This window comes from Somniosus microcephalus, chromosome 2 (genome assembly GCF_052327205.1).
Source record: "Somniosus microcephalus isolate GS21.2 chromosome 2, FLI_Smic_1.0, whole genome shotgun sequence".
NCBI lineage: Eukaryota > Metazoa > Chordata > Chondrichthyes > Squaliformes > Somniosidae > Somniosus > Somniosus microcephalus.
In genome coordinates, this window is record NC_140988.1 from 25,523,606 (window position 1) to 25,540,790 (window position 17,185).

Below are 17,185 nucleotides of genomic sequence, written 5' to 3' on the forward strand. Positions count from 1 at the left end.
GGTTTTGGCAGCGGAGTGTGAGGCCAGATAGTATTTGAAAATGTATGTGCAGATGGTAGGCTTTGTATATGAAGATAATTTATATGCAGATAACTTTTCCAGAGTTCTGACCTGCAGGCAAGTGACGTTAATTTACTGCTGCTTGTGCTTATTTTCTGGCCCCTTGCTGACTTCTTCTAGCCTTAAATTCAGATGGCAATGATGTCTGTTTCCTAAAGAGATTTCCTTGAAAATCTGCACAGCGAGATTCCTGAAGAAGCACAATGTATTTAGCAAATGAAGTGGAGATTACTACAAGAGCTGTATTACAATACAGACAGAAGGAAACTAAAGCCAATGGATTATGATTTTATAGGATGCAGATGGAAAAGGTGAAATAATTCAGTGAAAAATCTACTAATGGGACAGGACTCTTCATTTGCCGAGTATGTAGAGTAAAACAGAGTATTTCTTTCTATTAACATTGGTGTTTTGTTTTACAGTGAAAGAGAAGGTATGAAAAAATGGAAGGAATCAGTGACATTCCCAACCACTAGTTCAGCATGGAGCTCATCTACTTACAGGGAATTCTGGGAATAGGTGCAGACTATCTGTGTAGTGCTTTTTTCCAATACATTACAAATTGAGTTTTCCAGGGGCTCTTCTCAAGCATGTATAGTGTATTAGTTTAGTTACTCGTAATTATGGTTGCTGTTGTACCTTTCATTTTTACTCTGCTTGCAATTAAGATTTTTTGTAAATCAAATGGAGTATAAACCATGCTGTATTATCAAGATATAAATTGTATAAAGTTATGAAATAAAAATCAAGTTTATATGAAGCTTAAAATACAAAATTTTATTTTTGTTTTCACAACAAAATCTACTTACAATGCTGGCAAAGATAAAAACACTGATCAAGTCACCAGTGAGAATAGCAAACATATGAAGAATAGCCACAGAACAAGTGTGGCTAAAGACCTGGCATTTGAATAAGTAACACCATCACGCCTTCTCTATACCACCTAATGCGCACTGTGCTGCAAATAATTTTGCCAGTCACATATTTAACTATCAATATTTTGCCATGTGCTTATTAGCATGTCTGAGCAAAGCTCGTTATTTACAGTCCATTATGAAATCATCATTCGTGGTGCAATACTCATTGACATCAACTCCTGGAAGAGAAGTTTGCAGGCATAGGGCATCCGTACCAACGAAATCTGTAAATCAAAGAAGATAAATAAAAGGTAAGCATCAATTTTATAAAACCACACTTCCATTTTTATTCCCTTACTTGCCACAACACTCTGCTCCACTGGCATTCCTGGCTATTTACAGTCTATCCTCATTGCTTAAAATCACTTGTTCATGGTTTTGAGTCTCTTCTCTGTCTTCCCAATCACTCTGGAGAAATCAGAGCCATTGACTTCCGACAAACTTCATGTGTAAAACGCACTTTACTTTTTAAAAAATAAATAACCTTAGGCTATTTGCATTGAAAATGGTATAAACCCTCTCTTTTAAACCACTGGTTCATGTCAGTTTTACAAACTTTTTCAATTTGCAAGATTTTAAATGTCTATGTGGTGCTTTTCCTTTCACTTCTTGTGAATAGCATACTTGGAAACAAGTATTTTCCATTGCAGATACCCAGTGCCAGCATCAATAATATGCCTCAGCCTGAAATGCAGAAAAGCTTCCTAGCTGCACAGAATGAACATAGGAATATCCAGCACCAGAAATGGCTCTACAGTAAATCAGGCCAGTCATGAAAGCCAATTCACGTCTCGCCCACTCCCTCATATTTATCCACTTCTTCCACCTTATTTGCCTTAACTGCCTTCCTGGGCAGTCCATCCTACATGTTTACCACCCTCTGCGTAAAGTAGTTAAATCCAAACTGTCTGTGCATCTTCCCTTTTCTAAGCTCGAGACGTGTCCCCAGTTTCTAGAGTTTGTGGCAATCAAACATATTACCGAGGTTTCATTCATCAGATTCTTACATTCCACAAAAGCCATCCACGGCTCGAGGGGCCGAATGGCCTACTCCTGTTCCTATTTCTTATGTTCTTATTGGCCCCTCAGAGAGCCAATTCAGGCCAGCTTTGGGTTTTCGGCCCATGCCCACGAGAAGAGACTGCCCAAACTCATTTGATATAGGACTCATGCAGGCCACAGAGACGACTTCCATCGTATCAGTCTGGATGGATTTCAGTTGATGTTCCAGAGATGAAAGACAGTGCCTAAACCACTGCACCAACCAAAACTAAGACATACAATAGGCCTAAATCATTCAACTAGTTTTGCATGGGGGTATTTTAGGCAGATACTGATGGACCATCAGAAGTTGCATGGAGCCAGACAGGGAGATAGCTCAGCATGGAGGGAAGGGAATACAACCAGTCTCTGGTGCCAGCTGGTCTTTTCTAACTGTAAACATGAAATAGTTCCAGATTTACCTGCCCTACAATTCTATTAACTTTTTTAAACAATAGAATACAACGAACAATCATTTATGATTTCCTCATGAGTCTCAGCTACAGAATGAAAAACTAGAGTAGGGAAATTTAAAGTAACATGTTCCTTTTTCAGGAGTATAATTCACACTCCTAGAGCTGTTTAATCAGGAAAGGAGTTTTAGTATGGAGACTCCCACGCAACAGCTTTGCACAGCAAAATGATAAAATTGGGGTAATTTACTCACTTATCTCTTGTGCAGAAGTAAAATAATGCAATAATCTGAACACAGAAAGCAAGAGCTCAGTCTTTTGTATAGTGGGAAGAACCCTGGATGAGCAGTATATGGCATTTCAGCAATGCAGTGAGACATATACAGCATGCAAACAAAAATACAGAACTACACATTCCTAAAGTCTGCCAACTGAAGTCGTCTGATACAGAGCATGCAGAAGGTGGGTTTGTATGTCTATCTAGCATAAACATGTCTACAAGTTGGGAAATAACCATCACAACTTCTGAGAAATTACAGGACGCTAATCTCTTTAAAACTGTCCGTACTTCAGAAAACGGGTTCTGAAAGTTTGACACGTACCTGAGTTTTGTTACGACATCCTCTGCATTCATAAGTGTGTGTCCTGGTATTGGCAATCGCCATGAGCCCACAAAGATTGCACACATGAACCTGATAAGGATCAGAAACCTCAAATAGCCTCTCTCTCAAAAACTGGGCTGCACCATGAGCAATCTGACAATCTCGTTCCATCTCCCCAAAACGCAGACCACCATCACTGAAAAGAAAACCAAATCACAAGTTATGGGGAGCAAAACGGTGAAGAAAACCCTATCTGTAAATTAAGCCAGGTTATCTACTAATTTAACCATTTCCCCCCCCCCCCACCCCCATTATGTACACTGGTCTTTAGTGAAAGCATTGGAGCAGAGCCTAGGCATAAACTTGATCGGCACCCCAACCACCACCTTAAACATTCACTCCTTCCACCACCGGCACACGTTGGCTGCAGTGTGTACCATCTACAAGATGCACTGCAGCAACTCACCAACGGTTCAACAGCACCTCCCAAACCTGCAACCTCTACCACCTAGAAGGACAAGGGCAGCAGGCACATGGGAACACCACCTCTGAATTTCCCTCCAAGTCACACAACATCCTGACTTGGAAATATATCGCCGTTCCTTCATCGTCGCTGGGTCAAAATCATGGAACTCCCAACTTAACAGCACTGTGGGAGTACCTTCCCCACACGGACTGCAACGGTTCAAGGCGGCGGCTCACCACCACCTTCTCAAGGGCAATTAGGGATGGGCAATAAATGTAGGCCTTTCCAGCAACGCCCACATCCCGTATATGAATAATTTTTTTTAAATCATGTTCAAATATACTAGGTCAGTCATACATCCAACATTACTGTGCCAATTGTCTCAAGAATTTGAACATAAATTGAATAATTCAAACTGCAAGTATAAACTGCAACTGAAAGGACTTGGAAAACACAAAATCATGAATAGTAGATTACCTCTGCTATACTACATTGGAATGTTGTTCAAAGCCAACAGCTCCCAAGTGTTATAAATTCAAAAACAAAAGTAAGACATTTGCCAAGTTTCATCTTACCGAGATCTACCCTCCATAGGCTGTCTGTTAAGGATCTGAACAGGTCCTCGAGCACGGGAATGAATTTTGTCATCTACCATGTGTTTCAGACGTTGGTAGTAAGTGGGACCAATAAAGATCTGTGATGTGAGTTTACGCCCAGTAAATCCATTGTATAAAACCTAAATGAGAAAGGAGACATGTCGTTAAATATGTCATTTTTGTCTTATGTAAATGGACAGCAGTACCTACTGTATTTATGCTGACTGGAAAGTGGAGGGGCATCATATGGCTTTCAAGGCTAGTCTTCCTACCATAACATTAGCACATCTTTCTCTCTATAAAAAATAAAAGATGTCATAGTAGCAAGCTGATTGGACTGTGGGAACCATGTGACCCTCAGTAATAATGGGCACATGGTTAGCACTTCCAATCCTTGCATTCCCATTCCATAGTAAGTCTCTCCCTGGACACCCTTCTTTGCTTGGATTCGGCTCCTCAACCTCCTGAACTAACAGCGCTGAAGGGGGCAATCCGATTCTTTGTGCTTGCGCCAGAACTAGCTCTGCAGCTGGAGTTATCTACTGAAGGATTCTATTACCGCACTAGAAAGTAAGGATGTTGCAGTCTTTATGCCAAAAGCAAATCCATATGGATAGAGTTAAGATGGGAAGGGAAATGGTACAATTCCTGATGTGCATTACAAGTCATCAAACAGTGGAGATGACAGTGGGGGGAGATCTGAAGACAGTTCAAAGAGATATGCAAGTACAACAGAGTAACTCATTAGGACAAGGTTGTGTAAGTTGTGAAACATTGCTAACCACCGGCACATAGACTTTAACCTATCCAATAAACTGGCTATCGAATGCTGTTGACTTGTTAGCTATATAATATCAATCTCAGACATCAATCAATGTTACCTGTAATTTCTTTGGGGCTGTGCGGCCCATTCAAACTTCCGCACATGCACAGTTTTTCCATTGAGAAACCGGCAAGCGGTCTGCCCGGGAGCTTCAGACAGCTGTGCGGCTAAACGGGCAATCTCAACTATAATTTGATAATCAACAATCCAGCTGAATTACTGTGACACAACTGAACTGCTTTTATAATCACTGTTATTCATTTAATTAGTTAACCCTATTTACTAATTATTTTCACACTCAGTGTTTAAATGCAAGTATTACTAATCAGGAGTTCTTCTTTGATGATTAGACAAGAAAGTGTTACTTCATTTACTCAGTAACATGGGTATCCCAATTGGAAGTTGGGAAAGAAAATGCATATTCAACCCAAAATGGGTGATGCAAGACAATCCGATGAGCCAAATAAGAGCACCATTCACTCCTAGCCATAAACTGGACGGTAAAACCCACAGTTCCTTAGTGAAGAGTTAAAGTGAAGGGATTAAGGTCTAGTCCATTGACAAATATTTGGCGGAATATTGATCCCAGTGCCCTTACATTACACAAACGCGAAAAAATTATGTCTGCTTGTTTACAGAAGTGAAAGTTTTCCCAGAGCAGCAAGCAAGAGAAGGTCAAAGCTACATTTGTGGCCGAGTACACTACGGGCTGGTTCACCTTAGAAAGGAGCTGTAAGAAACATTGAAACCAAAGGCTCAAAGAGATCTTTGTGAAACTGCTGGAGTTGCACATGTTGTATGCCTTTTGTTCTACAACAAGGTTCTGTGAACTTTAAAAAGAAAAAAAACTGTAGCACTGTTTATAATGCATTAGGACTGCATAGACAAGTTCCAAAATATCTTCATTCAAGGTTTGGCAAAGCTGGATAAGATTCTTCAGCACTGCCTTGTCATGGAAACTTTGTTGACTGCCAGCATTCTGGACGCAAAGAAAATAAACTGTATCGGACTACTACTTGAACTGCCGAAGAGGGTAGATTTTGAATTATCTTTTATAGAGTCTGTATGAGAAGCTGCACAAACAGAACAGCTTCCAACTCTCTGCAATGCCAAAAAGGTACATTTGGCTGCCAGTGTCAACGACCGATGCCAACAAGAAATTCTCAGTCTATACAGATCCTGCAAGTCAAACATCAGGATAAACTGAAGGCTGCTCCGGATGCTGAAGTTTAACACCTACAATAAATCTGATGTAAATAACTGAATACTTTTCTACTATATAGTAAAAACAAAACTTGCTTGCAGTAAAACTATGCACTTCATTTAGGGTCACTGCTAGCAGAACGAGTAGGAACTGTATCATCTTTGTTCATTCCACTTCCGAGGCTGTGCGGTCCAAACCAGGTCTCGAGACCAGGGCGACACCTGGCATTTGGTTCCTGAGGCAAACCTTGCAACTTATCCAGCCTATTCCAAAATTTAAGAGTTCTGACTATGTGGCATGCTTTTGTACTGGGCAAAAAGCCGTGTCCCAACATCAAAGACATTACAATGTCACATAGCTCTCCCCACACTCACATCTGATCCAAGAGTTAAGCACACTCCAATTGGAAGCAGAGAATGGAACACGTATTTAAATGCAAATTCACTGACTAGAAGAACTTTATCCTGTGTGCATAAACATTGGGAACTGCTGCCAATAATGGAAGAAAAAGGAACTGCAATACAATGCAGAAAATGGAAAAGGGAAAAGCATCAGATTTAGGTGATCCAGGCATTTTTTCACCCCCCAAAAAGGAGAGCATCCTGGGGACTCCTCAATCCATTAAGTGGCGGGGTGCTTATTTGTATCTGGAAGCTGAAAGAATGAGGGAAAGCAAATATCACACAATGCTCACCCTCGTGTGGACAGTGGCCTCAGATGCTGCCGTAGTCATCCTACAGCTGCCACTAAAATGTTGCGCCAGATTGTACAAATACTCTTCTGCATATGTACAAAAGGAAAAGAAAAAGAAGTTACCTCATTGCCTCGGAGGTGGTATCCATACTCTGATAACAGGTTAGAAATCTTCTGTACGTTAACTGCGTCGTTGAAAGGTGTAGCATCACCAATTTCACCCTTATTTGCTGACACCTGAAAAAAAAAAACTTGGATGAGAATGTAGACAGCAACTCTGCATAACAACAATTAAATCCTTACACGTTAAACGTACCTTCCCTTGCAGACACTCAATCAAGTGACCAATCGTCATTCGAGAAGGAATGGCATGTGGATTGATTATAATATCTGGGGTGATACCTTCGCACGTGAATGGCATATCCTACAGAGCAAAAACAAAGAAATTATAAAGGGGGAAGAAAAAGTTTAAAACAATGTAGGTCAATCTTCTTAGCCTATCCCGCTCACCCATTATCCTGGTTCTTTCTGACCTATGCTGGCTCGGCAACCCCAACGCCTTAAATTTTAAATCCTTGCCCAGCTTCAGTTCCTTCATGGCCTCGCCCCTCCAAATCTCCTGCAGTCCTATAGCCAATGCCTAATTATTCCACTTCTCTGACCCAAACCTCTTGTACATATCGTTGTCCCCACCATCCACACCCCCTCCCCACCCCCACGGTTGGTGGCTGTGCCTTCACATGTCTAGTTCCAACTCTGAAATTTAATCCCGAAACCCCTTCAACCTCTCTCTTCTCCTTTAGCAGCCTCCTCAAAAACTCATCTCTCTTTCTTGGCTCAGCATCTGTTTTCCACATACCTACCCGTGAAGCAACCTGGGATGTTCTTATGTTATAAAGGCACAATTAAGAGACAACTTCCGTTCTAGTTCCAATCGAACCAAATAATACATTATATATGGCAACATATAATTCAGTACGTGAACTCCACTGTATTAAAAATACAGGTTGTGCACATGCCAAGGAAGTGACAAAAATGGATGACAGCCTATTTAAACTACTTAAATTGGAAAGAGAGGGCAATTTGATTCTGAAACAATCAGCGGATCAGGCAGCACCTCTCTCCACAGATGCTGCCCGACTTGCTGAGTGTTTCCAGCATTTTCTGCTTTTATTTCAAGATGTCCAGCATCTGCTGCATTTCACTTTTTGATTCTGAACTGCTTTTCCAGCATCTCAAATCAATTAAAAAAAAAACTTAATCCATACTACATAAATTCCTCACCTCTTGTCTGTATTGGATACCGCACGTACCCTTCTGGCCATGACGACTAGCAAATTTGTCTCCAATTTGTGGAATTCGGACAGATCGTACCTGTGCAAAAAGAGCATGTGGGTTATAAAAACCTAATGAAGGAACTGGGCAATTGAGAAATAAGTTTTAGGTAGTTGCAACGATGACATCATTGCTTTTTACATGTAGAATGATTCTTGGTTGCTTGTTTTAATGGAAAGGAAATGTCTTGTAAAGGTAATCCAGGAGTGAATTATGCCAACAGTCCACACACCAAAATTGATCTGCTGGCTGATTGACCCAACTCTCATTTTAGTTTTGCAAGAGCTTGCTCTTTCCCTAGCTACCCAGGTATATGTTTCAAATTTACAAGCACCTATATTTTACAACGTCACTGACTTCCGCTTTAGACTACATCTTTCCAAGAGTTGGCGAGAATATGGCACGTTTTTGAACGCTGTTCAAGACTGTCTTTTTACCTTTTTTATATGATTAATTTCCAGGATATTGATGTCACCGGCTAAGGTGGCATTTATTGCCCATCCCTAGTCCCCCTTGAGAAGGCGATAGTGGGCCGCCTTCTTGAACTGCTACAGTCAATGTGGTGAAGGTACTCCTACAATGCCGTTAGGTAAGAAATTCCAGGATTTTGACCCAGCGATGATGAAGGAACAGCGATATATGTCCAAGTCAGGGTGGTGTGTGACTTGGAGTGTAACTCAGAAGTGATGGCATTCCCATGCACCTGCTGCCCATGTCATTCTAGGTGGTGGAGGTCACAGGTTTTGGAGATGCTGCCGAAGACTTGGTGAGTTGCTGCAGTGCAGCCTGTACATAATACACACTGTAGCTATGGAACGATGGCGGATGTTTAAATTGCTGGACGGGGTGCAGCTTGCTTCATCCTGGATGGGTTAGAGCTTCTTTAGTGCTGTTCCAGCTGCACCCAGCCAGGCAAGCGGACATTTCCATCATACTCCTGACTTGCTCTAGTCGCCAAGGCATTTATGTGGCAGTCAGTTGAGTTTCTAGTCAATGGTGACTCCCAGGTGATGGTGGGTGATTCGGCAATGGTAATGCCATTGAACGTCAGGGGGAGGTGGTTAGGCTCTCTTGTTGGACATCATTATTGCCTGGCACTTGTGTGGTGCAAATGTTACTTGCCACTTTATTAACCCAAGCCTGGATGTGGGCATGGACTGCTTCAGTATCTGAGGAATTGCAAATAGAGCTGAACACTGCAATCATCAGCGAACAGCTCCACCTCTGATCTTATGATGGAGGAGGGAAGACATTGATGAAACAGCTGAAGATATTTGGGTCTAGGATGCTGCCCTAAAGAAGTCCTGCAACAATATCTTGGGCCGAGATGATTGGCCTCCAACAACCATAACCAGCCCTGTTCCTGGGACTAGGGACAGGGTCACTGGCAAGGCTTGGAAGCTAAGCAGAGCCAGGCCTGGTTAGTACCTGGAGGGGTGGCCATCAGGAAGACCAGGTGCAGAAGGTCACGGAAGGAGCCCCGGGAGGGGCGGCTGGTGAGCAGGCCCGGGCGTTGGGCTGAAGATTGTCGGACAGGAGGATGGTGGAAATGGAATGGCGGCGCGCACAGACGCAGCGGCTTTGCTTCTCCCAGGATGGTGCTATTTACGTTTAATGTTAATGTTATTTGTACTGGACTCATGGGAGCTTGCAAGATCACATTTCGTTGTTCATGTACTTGTGCATTGTACAATGACAATAAAGTTGAATTATTATTATCTTCCTTCCTGCTAAACCACTGGAGTATTTCACCCCTGATCCCCAGTGACTTCAGTTTGACTAGAATGCTGCCTTGATGTCACAGGCAGTCACTCTCACCTCACCTCTGGAATTCAGCTCATGTCCAGGTTTGGCCCACGGCTGTAATGAGGTCTGGAGCTAAGTGGTCCTGGCGGAACCCAAACCGGGCATTGCTGAGCAGGTTATTCGTAATAAGTGCCCCTTGATAGTACTATTGATGTCTCATTCCATCACTTTGCTGATGATTGAGAGTAGGCTGATAGGGCGGTAATTGGCAGGTTGGTGTTGTCTTGCTATTTGTGGATAGGACATAACTCATAAGCAGATACTGTTGAACTGGGTTTGGTTGGCTCCCACCAATAACTGTAACTAGTGACAAGTACTGTATTTTCTTTAGGTTGAAGGTTAAACCTATTTAATCAATCAAATAATCAACTACATTTGTGAGCAATGATCAGTGCAAAACAGTTCTAACAATCTCCTCTGAATTTCTGTTTATCCCTTCAGCATTAAAATTTAAAACAGCATCCTTTCAATTTTGTCTTGGATAAAGACTCTGTTAAAATGTGTGCTGATATCTTAGCACATTCCTGTGAGGAACAAACTGAACAGTGCTAGTGCCAAGACACATTCTTGTTTCATTCTGTTGAATGTTGTAAAGGTATGAGATATTGCTGTTACTGTTAATATTCCTATTAGTCCACGTGTTTTAAAAAAAAAAAAAAATTGGGGCAAGTGGCCTCCAAAGTTGGCAAGAAATCTTTCAACGGCATGCTTCTGACACAATCAAAAACGCTGCCAAGATCTGCATATTCATATTTTGCTCTTTGGAGTTTTCTGGAATCTATTAGGCAATGAGCACGCACCATGTCAAAAGTGCTCCATTTGGAAATCCAATTAGATAGTGGTCTCCAAGGCTCCGCCTGTTTAGGAGACTCTGGCAATGATCTCTCCAGCTTGGGTATTATTTGTCTCTTTTTTGTTGTATACTGTCAGTATGAGAGCATCCTTTAAATTTTGCGATATTTCTTCCAATTAGTTTGAGACAATTTGCTTCAATTTGTAGGACTGGCTGGTTACATTTGTATATCTCTGCTAGGATTCGTTCAGAGTAGATAGCCTTTCTGTCCTAGATTATATACTCCAGTCTCTGGAGTGGGGCCTGGCCTTCTGACTCAGGCAAGCATGCTACCACTGAACCAAGGCAGATCATTTGCATTTTTAAAAATCTATAGTGAATATTTTGCATGCTTTGGAAGTTGAAGAAGGCTGTTCTTTTCTGATTAAGAATACCACGGGCTTCTTCTTCATTCTTAGGCCCGGATAGCCTCTTGACTTGGGCCAAGGGTATCAAAGGCAGTGCAGTGCTTGCTATCGTAGTCTTGGATGCAACGCTGACATGTGATAACGTCAATGCAACAGAGGAGGACAGACTACTGGAAATGCAAATTCATTCTGCGGAGGCTGCAAATTCGGATTACGGTTACAGTTTAGAAGTATTGTGGACATCTATGTGCCACACATAATCCACACTTCACCCAAAGTATCCGATGCTTTAATAAAGAGAAATAATGACGTACAAAGGAATAAAAGCTACAGGAAACTTTTTTTTTATCCGGCACGGATGGGACTGACGTGGTGCCGGTTCATCAAAAATTCCGGATAACCAAACACTATAGTAAAAGATACGGAGCTGAGAGTTCCGTATAAAAGCAACAAACCCTGTTGCACAGGTTCAAAACAATGGCCACAAGTTGCAAGCGTCTCTGTAGCTTAGCAACAGCTGCAGCCACACCCTTGCACAGCAACACATGGAGGAAGGCAAGTAATAAAAGTTACCTGAACCTACTCCTGAATTTTGCCGGTTAACCGAGATTTCCGGTTATTTAGGTGCCGGTAAATCGAAAGTTTCCTGTATAAAGTATTTTGATGCCTTACCCTAATTTTGCAAAATTTGTATCCCTCTTGGTTTAATGTCACCATGACCTGATCCACAATGCCAGTCTCACTAGTCCGCAGGAAGGTGCTGCAATCTCGCTTTGTGTACCGTCGGTTTGTGCTTTCAAGCTCGTCTTCATTTTCTGGCAGCGTTACGGTTTTACCAATGATTACATCATCTCCTGACACACGCACACCAGGCGCTATTAGCCCATCTTCATCTAGCTTCTCATAAATAGCATGTCTCATACCTATAAAATACAAGGTTAAAGAATACATCACCGCAAAATAAATAATTAACTTGCTGAATCTTTTTCTGTCATATCTGTGACTTGACTGGCTGAACAAACTGGTCAGGAATAGTTAAAAAAATATGCACACCAGTATAGCATTAAATCTGTTTCTGCAGTAGTTTTACCAGTGAACATTACACTGAATAAATTCCGTGCATTTCAAAACATCATAATAGGTATAATTCTTGATCAAACACCATTACTTTACGCCTTCATTCAGCCAGAAGCTCCACACAAAATGCAAGTTTTGACTTATGTGGGACTGATTTCTAACTAAGTGAAATGATGAACTGAACTTTTAGAAGTCTGGTGATGATCAAGGTCTTTAATCACTGGATGTAGAACCCTGAAAAATTTCAATGAATTAGTTTGAGTACCAGTCTTTGAATTTAAAAAAAACTGTATATAAAAATTGCCTTCTTGGTGGCAAGTCCTTATTTACCTCCACTGATCAAAATACATGGTCAATGCACTGGTAAGAAAAACGGTTTGAAAATACACGGGTGCATTAGATTTACTAAGCTTCGCACCGACCGGCTTGCAGGTGCTCCCTCCACTCGATCAGTAAAGAAACAAGCTAAACATCAATCGTTACAAACGGGAAAAAATAAATGTTTCCATTTGTCCAGTTGCACCATATATCCTTAGCCAGACTTTCCGCTATCTAGGCAGCTCTGCTAGAATCGCGCACACATGCTATTTGGGTGAGGACAGGATTGGACTCGACTGCAATACTCCTACAGTCAAAGAGCCTCTTGACATTCATTTCAAGGTTCACACATGAATAATGGGCACTTGAATACGACCGGCAACTATAGGACTGTACTCCAACAAGGAGTGAACGTCTTCAGAAGAGGATAAAGGGGGGATTTCAGGAAAACTAGAAGAAAAAGTTTAAATTATACATTAAAATGTTTCATGTTTATAAATACAAGTCATTATCTCAAGTTAGAGTTGGCCAAAATGAACAAAAATGGAGAAGAAATCGAAGGTGCTAATTATTTTGATTATTAATGCCCGATAGAATTTGTATCTCAAGAATTTGTGATGGTCAGGGAGTCCCAGAACATAAACAGGACATTCAGCCCTTCAAGTCTGCGACGATGCTTTTCTCCCCAAGCCCCCTGGTCTAATCCCACTCTCTTGCTCACTCCCCAAACCATTTTTCAAGCAGCTTTAAACAAATTTATACACTCCATTTTAACAATGCTTTGTGGCAAAGAATTCTACGTTCCACTTACTCTCTATGTAAAGACATTTTCTAACATCCCGTTAATTCGTTGAGATCATCTAAACGCTGTGTCCTCTTGTTACGTCCTTGCCAACCACTGGAAACAATCTATAACTGTTTATATTATCTTAGCCCTCCATTATCTTGAAGACCTCTATTAGGTCACCTCTTAACCATCTCAGCCTCTAATGAAAACATGCCTAAATTGCCAAGTCTTATTAGTGATTTGTAACTTGTTATAACGAAGACAAACAAGGTGAGGTTTGTCTATTATTTTGAGGCACTTAGTCCTCTGAAAATACCAGAGGATTATTATTTTGTTATTGAATGAGGTATAAAAGACCAAGGCATATACTACTCACATGGCACCAGACATAATTGCCACTTGGGTGCAAATGTCCTGGAATACTGCTCAGGTAGAACAAGTTTTGCACTTACTACGGCTCAATAAAAGGGAGGTGCAACCACATACAAGATCTGTTAGCTAAGTTGCAGACAGACATAATTCAAAGGACAATTGTATCAGTTGACCGTGGCCCTACAAACATTCATCAAAGCAGAAACATACAAGGTGCTCTGGCTGAGCTCATCACAGACTGTGCACTCTGCAGATACTTGCACTGGATATTTTGGGGACTAAATAGGTTGTGAAGTCTTACAAAGTTGTTTTGATGTAATCAGGCATCTTTTTGAGGATTTAGCCAATTGGTGTTACAAGAAGAGTCTGGGTGAGAAAAGGTCTTTCTGCCAAAAGCACATCCCTCTAGTACATTAATTCTTCTATCATGGAATGCTTTGTCACAGGGAGTAGTTGAGGCAAACACCTCTGCATCTTTTAAAAGGAAAAGTGAATGCGTATGTGAAGCAGAAGATGAATGGGGCTATGGGGATAGAGCAGGACCGTTTTAGTTTTCGATTGTTCTAGAAATATACCGAATGGCCTCTTCCTCTGCTGTAAACCTGCATAGTTCTACCGTCCAAAAACTTTCAGGACCAGCATCAATGAGAATTAATGTCTACTACTAATGCTGATCTCCAAGCATCCAGAGAAGGGAGTGGAGGGCACTAAAGACAAGCACCACTTCTTGCTGGGCCATGGCAGGTACAGAGGATTTGGTCAGTGCTGTGCTGGCCATCAACAACAGCAGGCATTCCTCAGATTGGTCATGGGATCCTCCGTTGGTACCCAAGACCAATTCAAATATCCTGGTAACTTTCGATATAGTGCTCCACTACCAGGTAGTACCAATGCAAGAGTTGCTCCATTTCCTGGAATGGTTTTATCGACAGCGCTCATTTCTTGTGAAGCTGGCCATCGAGGCCTCGTGAAATACTGCGCAATGCCACCTTATGTTAATGAATAAAAAATTGTTTGGAGAGGTTGTAGTGGCTGTAAACAGCTTGGAACTTCGGCAAAATTCAGAGGTGTAAACACCAGGTGTGAACAAGGCACTAGAAAGGATCTATGGCAGCATAAATTTGGGTGTATGCCAATCACAATTAGAAAAATGACTCAAAGCCAAAAAAAAGATGGTGGTCTCGTCAAAGTTAATTGCAAATAATGAATCTCATTCAAAATTGGAAGTCCGTTCCAACTGCTGTGCCAAAATAGTGATAACTAACAAAACTCATTGAGGGAAAGAAACAAATGCTATTTTAACAGCAGGAGAGCTGAACCTGTGGTGCAACTAACAGAATGAATGATCAAGAAAGCAACAGCAATGTGGAGGTGCAATCCCAGCACTAATCCTTATGTACAGTAGGGAAAGGAGAGTCTACACTCACAACGCTCTTATGGAAAATATTTAAAAGTGACAATGTCCCAGTGGAATTGTTACCCCACTCTGCATGACAAAACCAAACATTAAAATTCAGATCTAAATTGGCAAATCACAACTGAATTTTGGCTCACCCTGGCAAGTTTCCCGAGTGGGCCTCTCAAATACCTCCTCCTGGTCAAAACCTTTTTTTGATTCTTGTTCTTTGTACGAGCGATAGAACACAGACCTAACATACAGGAAAATAAACATATACAAAAAAAATCAGTTTAAGTAGTTTTAAAAAAAACAGGGCATTTAAACAATTTCTAGGACAAGTTATGCATACCTGAAATAGCCCCGGTCTACTGCAGAACGATTCATGATGACAGAATCTTCTTGGTTGTAACCAGTATATGAAGCAATCGCTACTATAGAGTTTATACCTAAAACACACACAACAATTTGAAATGATTAAACATCCATTTTTAGCACATCTCCCTCAAAATCCACAACAACCTTTGCTTACATCTCAAACACCAAGATAATTTTTAAGTCTGGTTTAAGCTATGGGCTCAATCTGTTTTTGAATTTAATTTAACTGGAGTGCCCCTTCAGCGAAACACAGGCAGGAACACGGATTTGTAATCTTATACATACTAGGTTTAAAATCAAATGCTACCTTATATTTATTAATAAAGACAGCTATTTTTAAAAAGGATCTTCGCACAGTGCAGAGATCAGACCACATTTAACAGTTCACCACCACCCATGAAAACCAAAGCAGCTTTTCCACTCCAAAGGTTTGACAATACATTTCCCTTTTTAATGAGACTCAAATGTGTTATTAGGTTTAATATAAAGAAAAAAAATCTCAACATACTCCAATACAAAGATGCCGTTTACAGTTAATACTCTACTTCAGCATTTCACATATAACCTCAACTTGGGAAAAACAATGAAGCAAGCATGCAGTAGATTTGAACTGAAAGCAGTGTATATTAGGCAAGAGATCCTTTTCCAGTGTGTGGTACTTAATATATCCTTCTTCCCTCTAGTATGTAATAGACTATCCCTCCAATTCGGTATGTAATTGCAATAATTCCACCAAGTATATGGAGATAAGCTGTGATTCTGTAAGCCTCCGACATTTAGCTTGTTTATTCGATTAGTCACTCACCGGCTGGTAGCTCTCTGAATCGCAGGTACTCCATAGAACGGGTTGTAACAAGTGGCTTTTGTGGGTAGTACAGCACATGTGCTAGGGTGTCCATACGCACATGAAAGTTTGTAATATAAACTCCCATAGCTTGTTTACCCATAGCAGATTGATATGTATTTCTGGGAGACTAGAACAGTAAAAGGATTAGATAATGAGATCAGAGACTGTCACAAATCCATCATCACACAAATCATTCATATCTGTAGAAAGCTCAGAGATTATACACTTAAAAATTCTGTGCAACCTCACTATAAAATAGAAAATGCAATTAGTACTGAAATAATACCCAAAAGCTCTTTATTGTAAACAGAGTGCCTCTCCTCTCACTTCCAACGTTAGCCAAGTACAAGCCAAATATGTAAAAAAAACTTTAGCAGGGCGGGGAGGTAGACTGAAAATAATCTAAGTTGGGGGTGGTGGAAAGCAATCTCAGAGGGGAGTGGGGAGCTTGGCCAACAAACAAATGTGGGGTGGGGGGTGGGGGGCAGGTTGCCAACAAACAATTTCAACAGGGGTGTGTGAACGGCCAGGTAAACATTTTCAGCAGGGAAAACATCACACAATTTCAGTAACGGAGGGTGGGGGAGAGAAAGAGAGGAGTTTGTAGCCTAAAAAATGGCTCAGGAGAAGGGTTTTATATTCAAAGGTTGAGCAATTATACAATGGAAGGTGATCCAGGGAGGGGTTGGGAGCTTAGGCCCGATGGGCATTTGTACAACTGACAACAGGATGGCCCGAGAAATTGTGACAGGTAGATCCGACTGAGCCAAGTTGCAGGGCCAGGAGCAGAGATTGTATACAGCACTGGGTAAAAGTTGCAACATTTTCAAATTGTTGCAACTGTTTCATGAGTA

At 41.2% G+C, this 17,185-nt stretch overlaps 2 protein-coding genes across 2 annotated transcripts in view; one reads left to right on the forward strand and one right to left on the reverse strand.

Annotated features, from left to right (window-relative positions):
- The window catches only part of LOC147122609 (insulin-like growth factor-binding protein 7), a 32,456-nt gene extending 31,621 nt beyond the window's left edge, over positions 1-835 (forward strand). The window contains exon 5 of the mRNA XM_086007629.1: positions 483-835. Coding sequence (XP_085863755.1) covers positions 483-499 — 17 coding nt within the window. The 3' untranslated portion in view covers positions 500-835. The remainder of the gene's footprint in view (positions 1-482) is intronic.
- The window catches only part of polr2b (RNA polymerase II subunit B), a 61,809-nt gene continuing 45,434 nt past the window's right edge, over positions 811-17,185 (reverse strand). Inside the window, exons 16-25 of the mRNA XM_086007620.1 lie at positions 16,290-16,458; positions 15,459-15,555; positions 15,265-15,359; positions 11,829-12,079; positions 8,100-8,189; positions 7,132-7,239; positions 6,939-7,052; positions 4,075-4,235; positions 3,034-3,229; positions 811-1,201 (exon numbers count right to left, since the gene is read on the reverse strand). Of these exons, the coding sequence (XP_085863746.1) occupies positions 1,112-1,201; positions 3,034-3,229; positions 4,075-4,235; positions 6,939-7,052; positions 7,132-7,239; positions 8,100-8,189; positions 11,829-12,079; positions 15,265-15,359; positions 15,459-15,555; positions 16,290-16,458 (1,371 nt within the window). The 3' untranslated portion in view covers positions 811-1,111. The remainder of the gene's footprint in view (positions 1,202-3,033; positions 3,230-4,074; positions 4,236-6,938; positions 7,053-7,131; positions 7,240-8,099; positions 8,190-11,828; positions 12,080-15,264; positions 15,360-15,458; positions 15,556-16,289; positions 16,459-17,185) is intronic.